The sequence below is a fragment of the Copidosoma floridanum genome, unplaced genomic scaffold (assembly GCF_036245765.1).
Source record: "Copidosoma floridanum isolate Cflo_tuat_1 unplaced genomic scaffold, Cflo_Japanese_pri ptg000016l, whole genome shotgun sequence".
NCBI classification, from domain to species: Eukaryota; Metazoa; Arthropoda; class Insecta; order Hymenoptera; family Encyrtidae; genus Copidosoma; species Copidosoma floridanum.
Window position 1 is genome coordinate 10,273,195 of NW_028321893.1, and position 15,705 is coordinate 10,288,899.

General features: G+C 31.2%; 1 protein-coding gene across 1 annotated transcript in view; it reads left to right on the forward strand.

The window, feature by feature from the left end:
- The window catches only part of Herp (Homocysteine-induced endoplasmic reticulum protein), a 194,198-nt gene that overhangs the window by 130,976 nt on the left and 47,517 nt on the right, over positions 1-15,705 (forward strand). The window contains exon 3 of the mRNA XM_089592360.1: positions 12,019-12,411. Coding sequence (XP_089448486.1) covers positions 12,019-12,411 — 393 coding nt within the window. The remainder of the gene's footprint in view (positions 1-12,018; positions 12,412-15,705) is intronic.

Genomic DNA, 15,705 nt, shown 5'->3' on the forward strand with positions numbered 1-15,705 from the left:
AGAGAGTATGGCGCTAAATGAAACAGAAGTATGGGGATAGAAACTTAAACAGCATAAAGAGAAGGTGAAGTGTATCCTCAAACTAGACAAGAACACTCTAAACTATATACTACTGCCTACTAACAAAAAGTAAGATGGTGGAATCTAAATACAATCCGATTTACAAGGAGATATGGAGCAAAAAGAGTCAAGATATCTGAAAAATCTAACATTTGAAACCGAAAGATCAACACTTGCAAAATTTAAATGTTGCATTATGACAAGAAGCAAAGAAATTAGAAGAAGAAAGAAAAAAAAGCATGCAGACTGTGCTACATAAAGCAAGCAAAGCTGGAACGCGTATTAATGAAAAAGTTATGGAATGAGTTTAGTAGCAGGGAGCAAATCGAGAAGCAGACAGTGGACAAGATGAGAGAGTTGAAAGCAGCTTGATGACTAAAACAGCACTTGATATTGATTTCGAATATCGGTACCAAAGGAAAGAAGTACAGCAGCGGAAGGTCAGAAGAATAGTGTAGTAGTGCTATCGTACAGAAACGTGCACCACATGCAAGCGAGACAAGGAGGGCATAAGTGAACGTGGTAGATCCAGAGAAAAAGCGAGATTAAGAAGTGAGTAAGAAAAGTTAAAGGTAAGGTAAAAAATAATAGAGAGTGAGAAGGTTGAACGAGAAATGGTTTAAAGAGATCTGGAAGATGATATTGGATGAACAGAAGGATTTTTCTCTATGAAGGGCTCAGTGAGTAAAGTACTTGTCACTTGCACTGCAAATGAAAAGAAAATGGGAGAAATGCAAAAGTTTCTGGATGAATTAAAGGCTAGGGACAGAAGGAGAAAAAAGGAAATGAGAGGGACAATGAAAAAATAAAGTGCTGGTGTAAAAAAATGACAAAAGAAAAGAAGAATGAAGAAGCGCAAACAAAATAGAAAAATTGGGAAAGGAAATAAAAGAGATAAAGATGGAGATCAAAGAGTTGTACAAAAAGGACTTCTTCCAGACTTTTTTAACTGAGAAGTAAGGAGATAAAGAAATATGTGAGGAAGTAGAAGAGAACAAAGAGGTAGAACAAGGATCAAACTTACGTAATATAAGAATGGCGTAAGGAAAAAAAAGTAAAACGGGCCTCAAAAGTGAATCAATGGTCTCAAAAGTAGAGCAACCCTAACATGAAGTACAATCTTTGCCGTAACCAAAGTATAAAAAAGGTTTGCACAGCCCAAAATTAAAGTGTTTAAAATCTTAATTAAAATCTTTCAAAAACAAGATGCTAAAAAGTAAATATTAAAAATGTGCACGAAGTTTCAGTGAAATAGAGTAGAAATAAAAACAAAGCAAAAATAAAAGAAGTTGGTTAAACAAGTGAAATAAAGTGTTTAAAACAAAACGTAAAACAAAGGGTTTCTTGCGAAGACGTAGTCTTAGTGTGATAATAAGTATAGAAAAGGCTTTAAATATTTAATTAGATTTAGTAGTGAACTCCAAGAAATACTAATAATTAAAATTGAAATTAATTGATTAAAATTAAGACTTTTTATGAATATTTTTGTTGTTGTGATAATACCCTTACATAACATAATCTAGTTTTGATATTTTGTATTTAATATTTTGATGTATCTATATTAGTGGAGCTTCGCCCCTTTATGCGCTCTGCTTGCCAACCCCCTAATTTTTTAGTATCAGTTAAATTCTTAATTTTTTTAGTTTACCTTTTAGAGTTAAGTAAATGCAAAAATCGTGCACTTTAACATACAAATAAAATTTTACAATTAAAAGACAAATCATGTGGAAATTCAACTTTACTTACAACAAAAATTCTTGTAGAAGAAAACAATACCATAAAAAAAAATTATTTTTTGTACTCAAATGTTTAATTCAATATACGATAAATTAAAGATCAAATCACGATTTTTAAAATTATATTAAAGCTCATTCGTGGAATTTGAATCCAAAAAAAAAAAACAAGAGATAAGTAAATTTGATTGAATGGGACGAGACTTCGATGATCTCAAAAAAAGCATTAGAAATAGTTAAAAAAAACATTACGTGATTTATGTAATACTTAAATCTATTTTGAAAATGAATTAATTGTTTTACAAGGAGATTTGAGACAGATTCTTCCAGTTTTAAAGAATAGTGATAGAAACATGATTATACATAAAAGTATTAAATCATCGTATCTTTGAACATTGTTTTGTACTTTGGAACAAAATATCAATATTTGTTTGATCGACAAAGTAAAGTCTAAATATTACAAAGTTATTTAAATACAATATAAAAGCAGACATTATTACCAAAGAAAAAAAGTGGGAATAAAGTTATTATACTTAGAATTCAGGAAACACGTCTTTGATGCAATTTATTTTGTACAGAAAATAATTTCCATTATTTCTGGCATTTTTAATAAGAAATAACAATAAATTATCAATTAATAACAAGGTCGAAGTTCCGATAAAGTTGGTTAACATTTTTAAAAAACCATTGTTTTCTCATGATCAGTTGTACGTAGCTTTATCTTGATGTAAGGATCTACATAACACATTAATTCAAATGAATTCAAAAATTATGGCAAAATCGAAGATGTTGTCTGACAAGAGATATTTGTTGTATAATTCACATACTGCATTATTTTTGATTTAATAAATTTGTGTAATATTATAATAGTGAAACATTTATAATGGTTACACATTATTGTGGATATACGAGTATAACTGACTTTTGTTAATCTATAAATTGGTTATATTGGCTATATGATATAGAAAAAAGTTATTAGTTAACAAAGACATTTTTTTGTTATGATTCTTTGAGCGATAATTTTAAAAAAGTATGTGTTATTTCCATTAATGTTGATACTACTTTATAATAATGTTGCAGTGTCTTTCACATTTGTATTATAATTTTTTTCAAAGGCTTATGTTCCATAGCAGTGTCGTAAAAGCAAAATTAATTGAGTAAGTATAATTTTAATGTAGCTTTATTATACTACTGTTGGACTAAATTTATTATAAGGTGGTAAGAAAACCCACAAGTGTTAAAAGGGTGGCAAAGGCCAGACAGGGGTGGCCAAAGGGGCAAAAAAAATAGAAATTTTGTTCGGTAAAACCAAGCTAAATAAGACAATTATGCTACGGGTGACAATTGGTGAATGGGGGTTAATAGGGGTGGATCAGGGCTCAGCTACTATTGAAATCCTGACAACTATTCCATATAGGAACACATACACCTACACGAGTATACATATTGGTGAGGATCTGCTCCTGCTTGCTGCAAGCTTCAACCCTCAATGACTATTGAATTTCTCAAGTGAATTTGCGACTGACCGTTATTTTTCTAGTATCCATGAAAATATTAAGTATAATAAATAGAAAAAAAGTTTAGTGAACATACTTCAAATAACTGTCACCGGCAGATTGACCACAAAAAAGGGCGATAAAGGGCAGTGAAGAGCAAGAAAAATCATGTGGTAGCCGTAGTCGGGGAGAGACAGGAGGCCTTACCCTGTATTTATAAGATAACTATATCAGAAAAATGAAACAAATTTTTTCTTAATGTGTGGGGGAGCTGCAGGGTCACTAGGATTGAAGTGTTTTTTAGGGGCAGTCAAATATGTTATGGAATGCTCCATATATTTAACTATATTATATAAGAAAATATATCAACACCTGAGCTACACCTTTTGAGTTCTTTGTGTGCCAATCCACCACTACTTAAACGAGAAACCAGAACCTTTCAATTTGAAATATGGAGTAGTAACGTACGTAATATTAAATCTTTTTGTTTTATTGCGTACTTCATATACTTATGTAAGTCTAAATTTGTAGATGTAATTTTTTTTTGTTTTCAACAATGAACATAATGCTTAAAAGTTTTTAATTCGTTTTATTGAGAACTACAGTTTGTAAATGTAAAGCAACATTATTTATTTGTTATAAATATAGATAATGTACACATAGTTTTAAATTTAATAAATTAACGAAAGAAAATTTAGTTTTTGTACCACATTTTTGATTGTCAAATCGTTTTTTAACTTTATCGATATAAAAACATCATTTGGATCCTAACGTATAAAAATGCATCATAAAAACGTCTGTGTAAAATAAGACTGTTCTCATCTTTCGTGAAAAAATATTTAAGATGTTGAATATTGAAGATAGTGATGATATTGTATTTTATTAATTTTATTCTTTTACACTTAGTACCATTACATAATCAATCTACTTTAAAGGGGTCCAATTAACATCACTATTGCTCCCATTTTTCAATTTTATTCGTACGAAAACTGAAAGAATAATATTTTTAACGTTCACTGTGAAATTAACTTAAGTGTCATTAGAGAATCAACTGTAACACATACCTTGATAATTTGCATTATTTATACTATAATAAGTGACAGTTTTTTCTTAAATAAAATTTGAAATTTCATTGTTCTGAAAATTTGTACATTTTTAAAGTGTTGTTAACGATAGTCGATTTATTTTTGAATCGGACTCTACTGAATACTTTTTAATATACATTATCTATTCACCATTTTTTGAGACGACGGTTAATTTTACATTTCTATTTCTAATATTTTAGGATAATTCAAAAATTTCAGCGTTATTTGGACGGAGATAATAATTAAAATTCAATGTTTTAAATTATGACCATAAATACAAATTTCGTTTTGTTTTAGATATTATATTACTTTTGCTACTAATTTCTTGCATACATTTTAAAGAACTTATTAACTTATTTTATGTTGGATTACACGTTACAGTAGTTAGTAGATCTGACTTACAATATTTCCTCATTATACCCATTGCATCCTGATAATTCTTCTACGTATAACTTGGTCTACGAACGTGAGTTGGTAAAACTATGTATAAGGGGATTTTTAATTTCGTTTTTATTTCCACAATACTTTTAATATTTAAAACAGGATGTATCATATTATCTACTAATACTTGATTGTATTCTACTTTTACTGTTTTTGAAGTTATACTTTTATAGGTGTGTTCTGCGCTAGAGTATATCAACAACAACATAATTATAACTTTGAGAAAATATCTAATAAAAGTTAATTTATCATTTTATTTTCTCTTCCCTCTTCCCAAAGTGCACATTAGAAGTAACGTGTGTAAAAAAAAACCAAATTTTGAATTTAATTCTTATATTTAAACTGATTTTTCTTTAAAAAAAAAAAAAAAAAAAAAAAAAAAGTTAACTAAAACTCTTTCTACCAGATTTTAACTGGTAACCTTCTGCATGCGAACAAATAACTGTTTTCTCTTTGGCATAAACTAGCCTGATGAAGAGACCTCTGACTTTTTCTTATAGGGCCTTTTTACGGGAATGCGATAAAAGCAAGGAATGAGAAAATAACGGCAACAAGAGCAAGGAATAGGGAAATAACGGAAATGAGAGGAATAATAGCGGGAATAAGCAGAATGACGTATTTATGTACTCTATTTTTTTGAAAACATCCGTTGAGACTATCAGCCTGATAAGTTTGAAAGAGTATCCTACATAAATACGTTATTCCAGTTATTGCTGTTATTCCTATCGTTTCTGTACTCCTTGCTCTTATTTATATTTTTTTCTTGTTCCTCGCTCTTATTGCATTTGCGTGCAAAAGTCCTTACTGTAGTTTGTAATTTTTTGAAACTGAAATATTCATAGAAATGTTTTAACTTATTTAGTTTAATCATAAATTATATTTATTAATATAGAATTATAAATAATTTATCAAGTATATAAAATTTTTTAAACTCAACAACCCTTTAATTTAGTAGCAGTTATTTTATAAATTTTTAACTCTACATATGTTTTTTTTAGAAGCAGATTTTATATATACGTAATGAAATGTTAGTTAAATTTTTATTCTTCATATTTTTATATTAAATTAAATACTTGTTTATTTCATTTTAAAAATGTGTTTCAAGCCTTCTGCATTTTTAATTATTGATTTATTTATACATAGTTCCGCTAACATATGACATTTTCATGACATCTTATTTCTTTGGAATTTTTTTATTCGTGAATAATATAATTTTTTGAGTTAAGCTTCATTCATTGGCATGTGTTACTACTCTTTTCAAGATAAAGTAGTACTAAAAAATGTTTTTCTTAGTCTTTTAAATATATATTATGGGCACTATGTATGTGATAGGAATAAGTGTGTGAGCGTATGTAACGGATACGAGCGCAATGTTAGAGTTGTTATCAACCTTAATGCTCTGAAGTTGCTTTGAAATAATCAGAAGATTTGATGAAATCGCACAGCTTTGTACTGGTCAGCTTAGTAGCAAATCGTGCCATGGCTTTTTTTAAACTCTTTTCTATCTACATAATGTATTTTTTATTATCGTTCATTTATTAAATAATAAAACATTTACTGTAACCCAATGCAATAATCGAATATTCTCATTTTAGCGGTAATTGCATCACTTTATACATTGCAGTGGGTTATTGAAAACATCGTTCTAGAATAGGTATGTTTTTATTTAAAATATACCATATTAATGTTTAGTTATTATGTGAAAGATGCAATGGCATCGAACAGTGTGATAAGGGAACTTAAAATAAACTCACTTCTGTATAATTAACTGCACTTGATTGTAATAAGATTGTTCCTGTTGGTATTAATCCTTTAAGAGTTTAATAATACGAAATTATAACAAGTATTAAGTGAAGATAATATGAGCTAAGAAAGAAAGCGCAAGAAGGAATTTCAAACTGCCACGAGGTCTTTAATGAGAATGCTTAGATGTGTCGCTCTGTGGTGCTCTATTCGAAAACCTACGACGAATTAACTAGCAGGCGTACTGATGCTAGTATCTAGCAAGTCGCTGCTTACTTTACACTCTTTGGTCTACGTACCTTAATCAAAGCTATAATGTATCCTGAAAAATTACAATATATTATATTGTCTGCCACAAAAATATCACTTTATACTTGGATTCTCAAGCACCCACTGACTACATACTACTTTTTTTTCTAAAATAATTCATGCGATTATTTTCTACCTTAATGCATTAATTTCAAAAAAAGGTTGCGATAATCTCTCGCCATATAATTAGATTTTTGACGTCAGGGCTAAAAAATAATTTGTATGTATGATACTGTGGAATTGAAAAATGTTTATCACATCTATAATTTTTGTTCCAACATAGATTCCCCAAAGAAAACAATAAGAGTAATACTATTGTATCTACAAATCATGATAACTTATTCGAGTATGTGTGATTTGGAAAATTGTTTCGTAAATCTTTTAGATGCAGTCAAATATCAAAATTTAAATCAGTTTAAAGTTTTATACTATTATTGCGCTGCATTAGGTTGCTTTTTATAAATTTTTCAATTCCGAAAAATTTTCACAGTTATGAAATCATATTGTTATGAACTAAACTGTGAGAGAGGCGAAGAAGGGATACATCAAATTGTAAAGTTGTAAGAAGTGTCGCGTTGTACGCATAATATATTCAAAATTTTTATAAAGTTACGTAAGGGTAAGTAAAGAATGGTGTAGGGGCTGAAGGAGGTGGTGACGTCTTTATGAGCCTCCTTTCGACTATACATGTACAGTAGTATATCTGTGTATTAATAAAAATAACTCACGCAGGCACCTTTAAATATGACAAAAGTTGCAATGGTCATTTTAAGGAAAAATTCGTGAGTATGCAAACAGTCTGACTTTCCAATGTTACGTAAAAGTCACCTTTCATAGACATGTATACCTTTCTACATCATGTAGGAAATTAATTGAGGCAAAGCAGCAGCCATAACATGCCCCCATCCCCTCATGAGCCCTCCAATTCACCACTACTTCACTACATTTACTTTTATTCCATTAAATATTTACTACATAATAAACACAATTTATTTTTTAACATCTTTTTTTTTTTTATTTCGCAATTCTCTCTTTACTTCCCTCGCCCACGACCCTGCACTATGACATAACTTTTCACTGATTCTCAATATTTTTTTCACTTTAAGGCAAAAACATGTTAATGGCTTAGTGATTCAAAGTGGTTTCACCGTTTAATCATCCCTTAACCCCTAGATCTTACAAGCTGCTAGTAGAGAAATAATTCAATAAAAGTTTACCAAAAGTAAAATCATAGCAGCTACTTAAACACAGGATATAAATATATATTTTGAAAATTGTAAACATAAAACAAAAATCAATTTAACTAATCTCTACATTGTACCTGAAATAAAAAGAAACATTTTTAGTATGTCGTAAATGAGAAGAGTAAGTAAAATCATAGCAATCGATAGTAAAGCAAAAATATATTTACAAAGAATAAACTTAAAGAGAATATACATTAACAATACTTAAAGTATTAAAAAATTAAATGCCGAGAAATTAACAGAAAAAACTAACAAAGAATAATTTGATTATTTATCGATCAAATGAATTTTGAAACGACGTTGCGTAATAGACGAGTAAAATCAGAATCGTACACAAATTAACGTAAAAGCTATAAAATCAGTAGAATCAAAGCCGTTAAAATGAGCAATGTATGGTTAAAAAGAAATTTCGAGGTTTTGATATGACAGAATTCATAAATTAATGAGTAAACAAAAAATTTACAATGAAAGATGTAGGAAAAAAAAATTATATTGTTATTAAAATTATTTATATAAAAGAAAAACACGTTGTGCAACGAAGTCAAGAAATGGTACATTACGTCACTAGGACTCAAAGTACAAACATAAGTACCCGAAGAGTGTGGTGGTTGTATATTTGTGTCTGAGTCACATATGATGTTTTTGTAACCGCGAGCACGAAGTGCAGTTTTGCGTCAGTGGGCATTCTTTGCGCCCAGTGAATCACTTTAGGCCTGAAGGCTGCAAAAAACTTTTCTGCCCGTGGGCTTAAGGCAATGACAAGAGCGCAAAGTGGCAATTGCACGTTGTGCTAATGGTAAGAAAATGTATCGATTAAGCTGCCCTTAGGCCACACTTTACGCCCTTGTAATCATTTTAGACCACGGACAAAAAAGTTTTTTCCACCATCTAGGTCCCAATTATCTGTCTGTCCTAGGACCTAAAATGATTTACTGAACACAAAATTGCACTTCGTGCTCTCGGTAAGAAAATTAAAACAAGTGGCTCGGTCAAAAGCAAACAACAACCGCGCCCTTTGGGCGCTTATGTTTGTACTTTGTACCCTAGTGACGTAATGTACTATGAGTAATAAGTTATAAAATATTACTTAAAAAATTTAAGATTTTATAATACTGTTATAAAGACAAATTTGAAAAATAAAAAATCAAATCATTGCAGAGAACACTAAAATACAGAAATGGAGTTAACGAATTTACTTATTATTAAGAAAAGGAAAAAAACTGAGCATAACATACAGTACAAAAACTAAATGGTTAAAGTAGATTTTAGAGTTCTTACAATGAGATGCATTACTGATATGCAATGAAAGTTTTAAAATATTTCATAAAATTGAAAAGGTGTGTACTTATTTTACAATTATTTATAGTCAATATGGCGAAATACTGAACTGTATAGAAAATCAGACTGGGCTGGTGATGATATTGACAGAAAATCAAGGACTCGATATGTAATATAACTATATGATAATTTAATTTTTTTTGAAACGCACAAATAAAATAATGTAACTAAATCTTTAACATTTGCATCAAATACAGCTTTATTAAAAGCTGTAACTAAAATCCAGTTTATAAAAGTTTTGTGGAGTGTAACTTTACAATAAAATATTAAAACCATTAAACGTATGTGAGGATAATTCAGGAATAGTTGCTGTAGCTAAGTATGGAAATTTTAGGAAAAATTGAAAGTACAACCATGAAAAATTTAATATAAACGACAGCCATCAAACGAATTATAAAAATATTATAAAAATTCATTTTGAAAATAATTCAGCTAACATGTTATCTTCGAGTCTGAATGAAGGAAGGAAAGTTGTAGTGTTTGTAAATACTGCAGTCATCTCTGTGGGAGCATATTACATAAGAAACATTTAACTTAACTTTTTAAATAGCTTAAAGAATGCGCGCATCACATAGAGTTCATGCTGTGAAAATAGTAAGCTGCTTGTTGTTCTTGTTATTAGTAAGAGTAAATGTAATCTTAACGACTTATTATTTTAATGTCATTATAACCGTAAAGTAAAGTCATACTTTCTTGATTGTTAAACCCTCTATTATCGTTGAGATGCTTAATTTGATTGTGTATATAAATTAGCTTCCAAGCTGGCATATACTTTAGCAATGCTATATATTGTCTGCTGTGGATAGTGTGAACTCGGAGAGTACCTGTAGCCAACATCATGCTGTTGGCAGCGCTGCATAATTTTAAGAGTACACCTTACATTTTAACTAAGCTAACTTAAAGATAATAAAATTTTGTAAAGTTTGAACTAGAGAAATTTTGATGATTTCGATTTGAGCATTTGGAGACACGTGACTTATTTTTGTTATTCTAATAAGTTTGTGTTCTATGTATTTTGGTAAAGCTGTAGCATGAGACAAAAGAAGCTAAATAAAAACAGAATACATAAGGCGTTCTAAAAAAAAGATTATTTTCCTCTCTTTGAAAAGTGGATTATAGAAATCTGAAGTAAATACTAGCGCAATTGCCAAAATTTCATCTTTTTTTGTAACATACCTCGTGCCACACGACTGAATAAAAAAAATCACGCAAACGATTTTTTTATCACAAGAAATAATTAAAAGCAATTCATAAAAAATGTTTTTGTTCTATGGAAAATTGTACATGTTCGCCGAAGTGACTGGTATGCACCGAACACTGACCTTTTAACAGTTAATTTTTTTCTTAAGTAATACTGATAAAAACATGATAAATACAATCAGATTATATCAATTACAAGTAACACCTAACTATTTTTATCAGTATTTCCTTATCATATTCGTTGATATGCTTGCTTACATCATTGTTACGTAACCGTATTTGCTTGCTTTCTTTTTTGCATCGTGTGGCGTAGTGATGGTAGTGGTGGTAGTTGTAGCTGTAAGCAAATACGGTATGGGGCAAAGAATGAGTTACAATAACCTGTGCTGTGATTAAATGAATTCAGTAAGTTTCACTTGTTTATGCCACCACCACGATACGATACACATGCAACTAACATACGCAAACATGATGTATGTCATCACTTAATATGTGATTTTCACTTACATGAAATCTAAGACTGTGTCAACGTTTTATACAATTATTTACTATTCTACAGGGTCTTACATTTGAGATAACTTTTAATATATTTTGCGAAACTCAAATTTTTTTGCGTCTAATTAAACCAAAAATACAAGTGTGATGAAAGAGAGTGATTATATTATGATCAACATAATAAAACCTTACATGATATTTATTAGAACAGGGCCATGAACACATTTTAGGAAAAACCGAGTTTAAATCCGCTCAGAAATCAAAAATCACTTATCACTTGAAAAAGTTTTTGGCTCTTTGCTACGGGAATAATCTTCCCAAATTTTTCTGTATCTTTATTAAACTTATTTGCAATAAATTTTAATGTATTCAGTACAACCTCACTCTTATTTTATTCTTTCCTGTTTAAAAAGTAAAAGCAATCAGTTTAGTTTACCAACATTTTATATATCCATCTCTGAATCCCTGTAATCATACAAGGTGGTTTTTCAAGGGCACCCTTCTGGCAATGTCTTACTGAACATAAAAACTGGAAGTTATATTAAGCTGTCGCATTTTTTTAAATTATCAAGACTCTTTTTTGAATCTTCTATGACACCTTACAAAATAACTTGTATTATTAATGATGTATCAAAACGTTTGCTTCAACGAAACCTTAACACTCATTTCTTTCAATTTTATAAGAAATAAAGACGTTTATTTTGCTCACAAAAAATTCAGGCTTTTACTAAAAGTTTATGACCATGGAAATAAATCTCATAAACAAAATATTTCGGATAATACAGTAGCATTTAATTTTTCATGAAAACCCAACAAAACATTTCTTATATTGTGCCATATTATTATATATTTTAACAAACTGTTTTATTTTCAGCCAGTCGTACATATCATCTAGCATACTGCAGAAATCTATTAATCTTCAAAAACATGATTTTTTTTTAACAACGCATAACTACAGTGTAAGCTTGGTACTGCTAAACCAGGTTATTAATAATGAACTAGTGATAAACAGCAAAAATGTTATGGACAAAATGCATTCTTATAACAACACTGGAAACTCTCGTATTTTAAATAATACTGTTGATGGTGATAATAATAACCAAGAAGATGATATTGATAGAGAAATAATGATACCAGAACATAATAGAGACTTGCTGGATAATTTTTACATGTTATCAAGGATAATTATAATGTTCAGTATTATTTATTTTTACTCTTCTCCTCTGAGATTTATTATTGTTGGATTCATCGGATTATTTGTTTACTTGTAAGTATACACTTTAAAAATTAATAAGGTTAACAGTATGTCTTAGAAGTTTCTTTGTATTTGATGTATTTCTTCAACATAAATTTTCAGTAACTACCTTATTAATATATAATGTTATCTAAGAATCCAGTTGGCAGCTATGCAAAACTTGCTTAGCAATCTATTACTTCTTAACGCACTATTACTTCTTTTTAAATCTTTTTTTTTAATCAAATTTTATTGCAAAATAATACTTCAATAACCAATTGTTAGTAAGCATGACGCAGCATCAACATTCGTTTTGTGGATGGAATAAGACTGCATATATTTTGAAAAAAGTTTGTACTATTCTTATATTTTATTTAAAGGGCAACCTTATCTTCATTATGATACTCTACTAAAACAGTGTTTAAACGGTTTGATGTTAACATCTTACGATGACCTGCTGCAAACCTTTGTGGAGTTATTTTTTATATGCAGTAAAATTTGTTTAAACCTATCATTTTATGTCGTCTCTATAATTGTGTGGTTTTCTTTCTAAACTATTTGGAAAATCTTTTTTACATTTAAATGATAGCTTTGATCTTATAAAACAAATGAAAAATCTTAAAATATCTCCAGACTATATTTTTTATTTCTTTAAATTATATTTCTCTTATTTACAAGTATTTTATTAATATCAGTTATAAACAGTTAAGAAAAAAGGTACACGAAAATCCATAAATTATCTCAAATTCTCTATCATTCAATCATAAAATGTACGAACTATTTATTTAATAATGTTTACTTTATTATTGATAAAAAAAATTTACCGATTCGTGACAGCCCAACGAGTTGGGATATTACCAGAAACCATAAGACAGAAGCTTTACGTAAGGAAATTATCAATGCGTTCCCTCAGTATATAAGCAGTATGTTAATGATATACTCTTATGTATACACAAAGATCATGCAAACTTATTTTGAGGGATGTTAGCAAACGCTAAAAATTTCGAATTAATATTAATGGTTTTTATAAAAATTTATTTAATTACTAAAAGATGCTTTTTTAATTTTATTATCATTTTTTTTTTTTTTTTTTTTTTTTTTAAGCATCTCAGAATCATACTTTGAGTACGTGGTTGCTATAGGTCACACGAAGGCTGATTTAATCGTTTTTCGGTTGAGCGTCACTCCTTATGAAATAATTTTTTTTTCTTTTGGATCTTTTACGTTAGTCATAAATTTTCGGATTGCCAATAAATTTTCAACAAGTGTAATTTTCGAATAAAATAAACAAGCTGTTACGGCTTTGACAAGACACGTACTTAAGTTTCATAGCAGGGATTTACGCGTGATGACGAAGTAATTCCATATTCTTATAAGTTTAAAATATACGATTTTTTCCAAGTCGTTTTTTACAATTTAAATTAAAAAATCAATCAACTTTAGAAAATACCTGTTAAAAAAACTTCTTGAGAAGAGATTGATGTGTTTGTTGGGTTTTCTGTTAATGAAATGAGCCTGATGAGGTTGGCTTTAAGACCAACAAAACATTGCTAAAAATAACGTCAAACATTTTAGAGTTTTTATTCTTGCTATTTGATAATCTCTTAAGTAATTGTGTGTTTAAAGCACCGACCTTACAAGTTAACACTAGTAAGTTATGCTTGACTTGATCCTTGCCGTGTGTGCACCTTGCATCAGTCATTGTAATGCTGTATCGTTGAAAAACCTAATATCGTGGGAATACAACTTTTACAGTTGGCTTCAAACGTCAAATTTTGACTCAGCCTTTTTTCACTTAACTTGCATCTCTGGGAAACTAATTTCTCACGTGCACATTTCCAAGCATGGTCCAATGGCTTAGAAAATGTATGAAATAAGGTTTTCCTATTACTATTTAAGTGTAATTGATGAATATAAGTGATTAATTCACAATAAACATTAGGTGATATTTCATATGCTGATAACAAAAGCATATATTGGGGGTGTGCAAAAACGATGCAACTTTTTTCCGATAGGCTGAAAAGTTATTTAAACTTGTAATTTTTCCGTGCCCTTTCGTGGTGCTCTGCTTAAGCCATAAGTGTATGCTAAGAGAATTTTTATATGACTTCTTAAAACATAGAAAGAAACGAGGTTAACAATGTCTCTAAGTAAGGAACATTTTCGCCATTGTCTTCTTTATAAATATCAACAAGGAAAAAAGTCGAAAGAAGCCTTTAAATTATTGAATAAAGTTTTTGATGGTAATTTGGTATCAAATCCAAGTTACTAGATGGTAGAAACGGTTCAAAAGTGGTGAATTGAGTTTTGATGACCGTGAACGTGGAGGTCATCCAGAAAAGTGTTTAGGCAGTTATTTGCATACTTTTCTCGACAAGAATCTATGCTGGGCTCCACAAGCATTGGCAGAAGTGCTTGGGGTTGACCGAACAACAATTGTTGGACATTTGAAAATGACCGAAAAAGTTGCAAAGGCAGGAACATGGGTTCCACACGACTTAAGAGAAAAAAAACGAAAACGAACGAAATGATACTTAGTATTCTCTTTGTTTAGTGGAACACGTCGGGTAAGAGTATACTACTTTATTCAATGGTTTACAAGAGGGCTGATTACAGCGTGAGAGGCGTCGTCAGCGTGAGCGGGACAGGCGGCCGGTCGTCTCGGAGAGCGGTGCTCAAGTGCCCGAGCGCAGAGGCGGCTCCTGGCAAGGCGGAAGTGCACGCAGCGCCTCACTCGGCTGTCGCGCTCGGGCGCGAAACCAAACAATCCGCCCGCCTTGATCCTGGATCGAAGAACTACGTGCCGCCCGCCAAACTGGGGTCGGTCGGGGAGTCTTCTGGAGGCGGCGGAGCCGCGGAAGGCGCTGACACAGGCAGCAAGACCATCTCGGTGATGGATCGCTCGTACACGCCAGTCGCCGTCTTGAGGGTAGCAGCGCGGACATAGCCGTCGGTTCCCGGGTGGACGCTGATGACACGGCCGCTGGACTGTAGAAGTGTAGCGTCGAGGAAGACGACCACATCGCCGACTATGAAGTTCCGGCGAGGAGTAGTCCATTTTGACCGCTGTTGGAGTGTGTTGAGGTATTCTCGGCTCCAGCGGGACCAAAACTGGGCGCGGACCCCCCGAACGAGCTTCCAGTGGGCGAGCGCATCCAAGCTCTCCGCAGGGGGGCCGGGCAGAACGATGGAGTTGAGAGGGCCACCGACGACGAAATGCCCTGGGGTGAGAACATCGAGGTCTCCAGTGTCTCCAGACAGCCGTGTCAGAGGTCGGCTATTTAAGACCATCTTGATGCCAACGAGCACCGTGGAAAATTCCTCGTA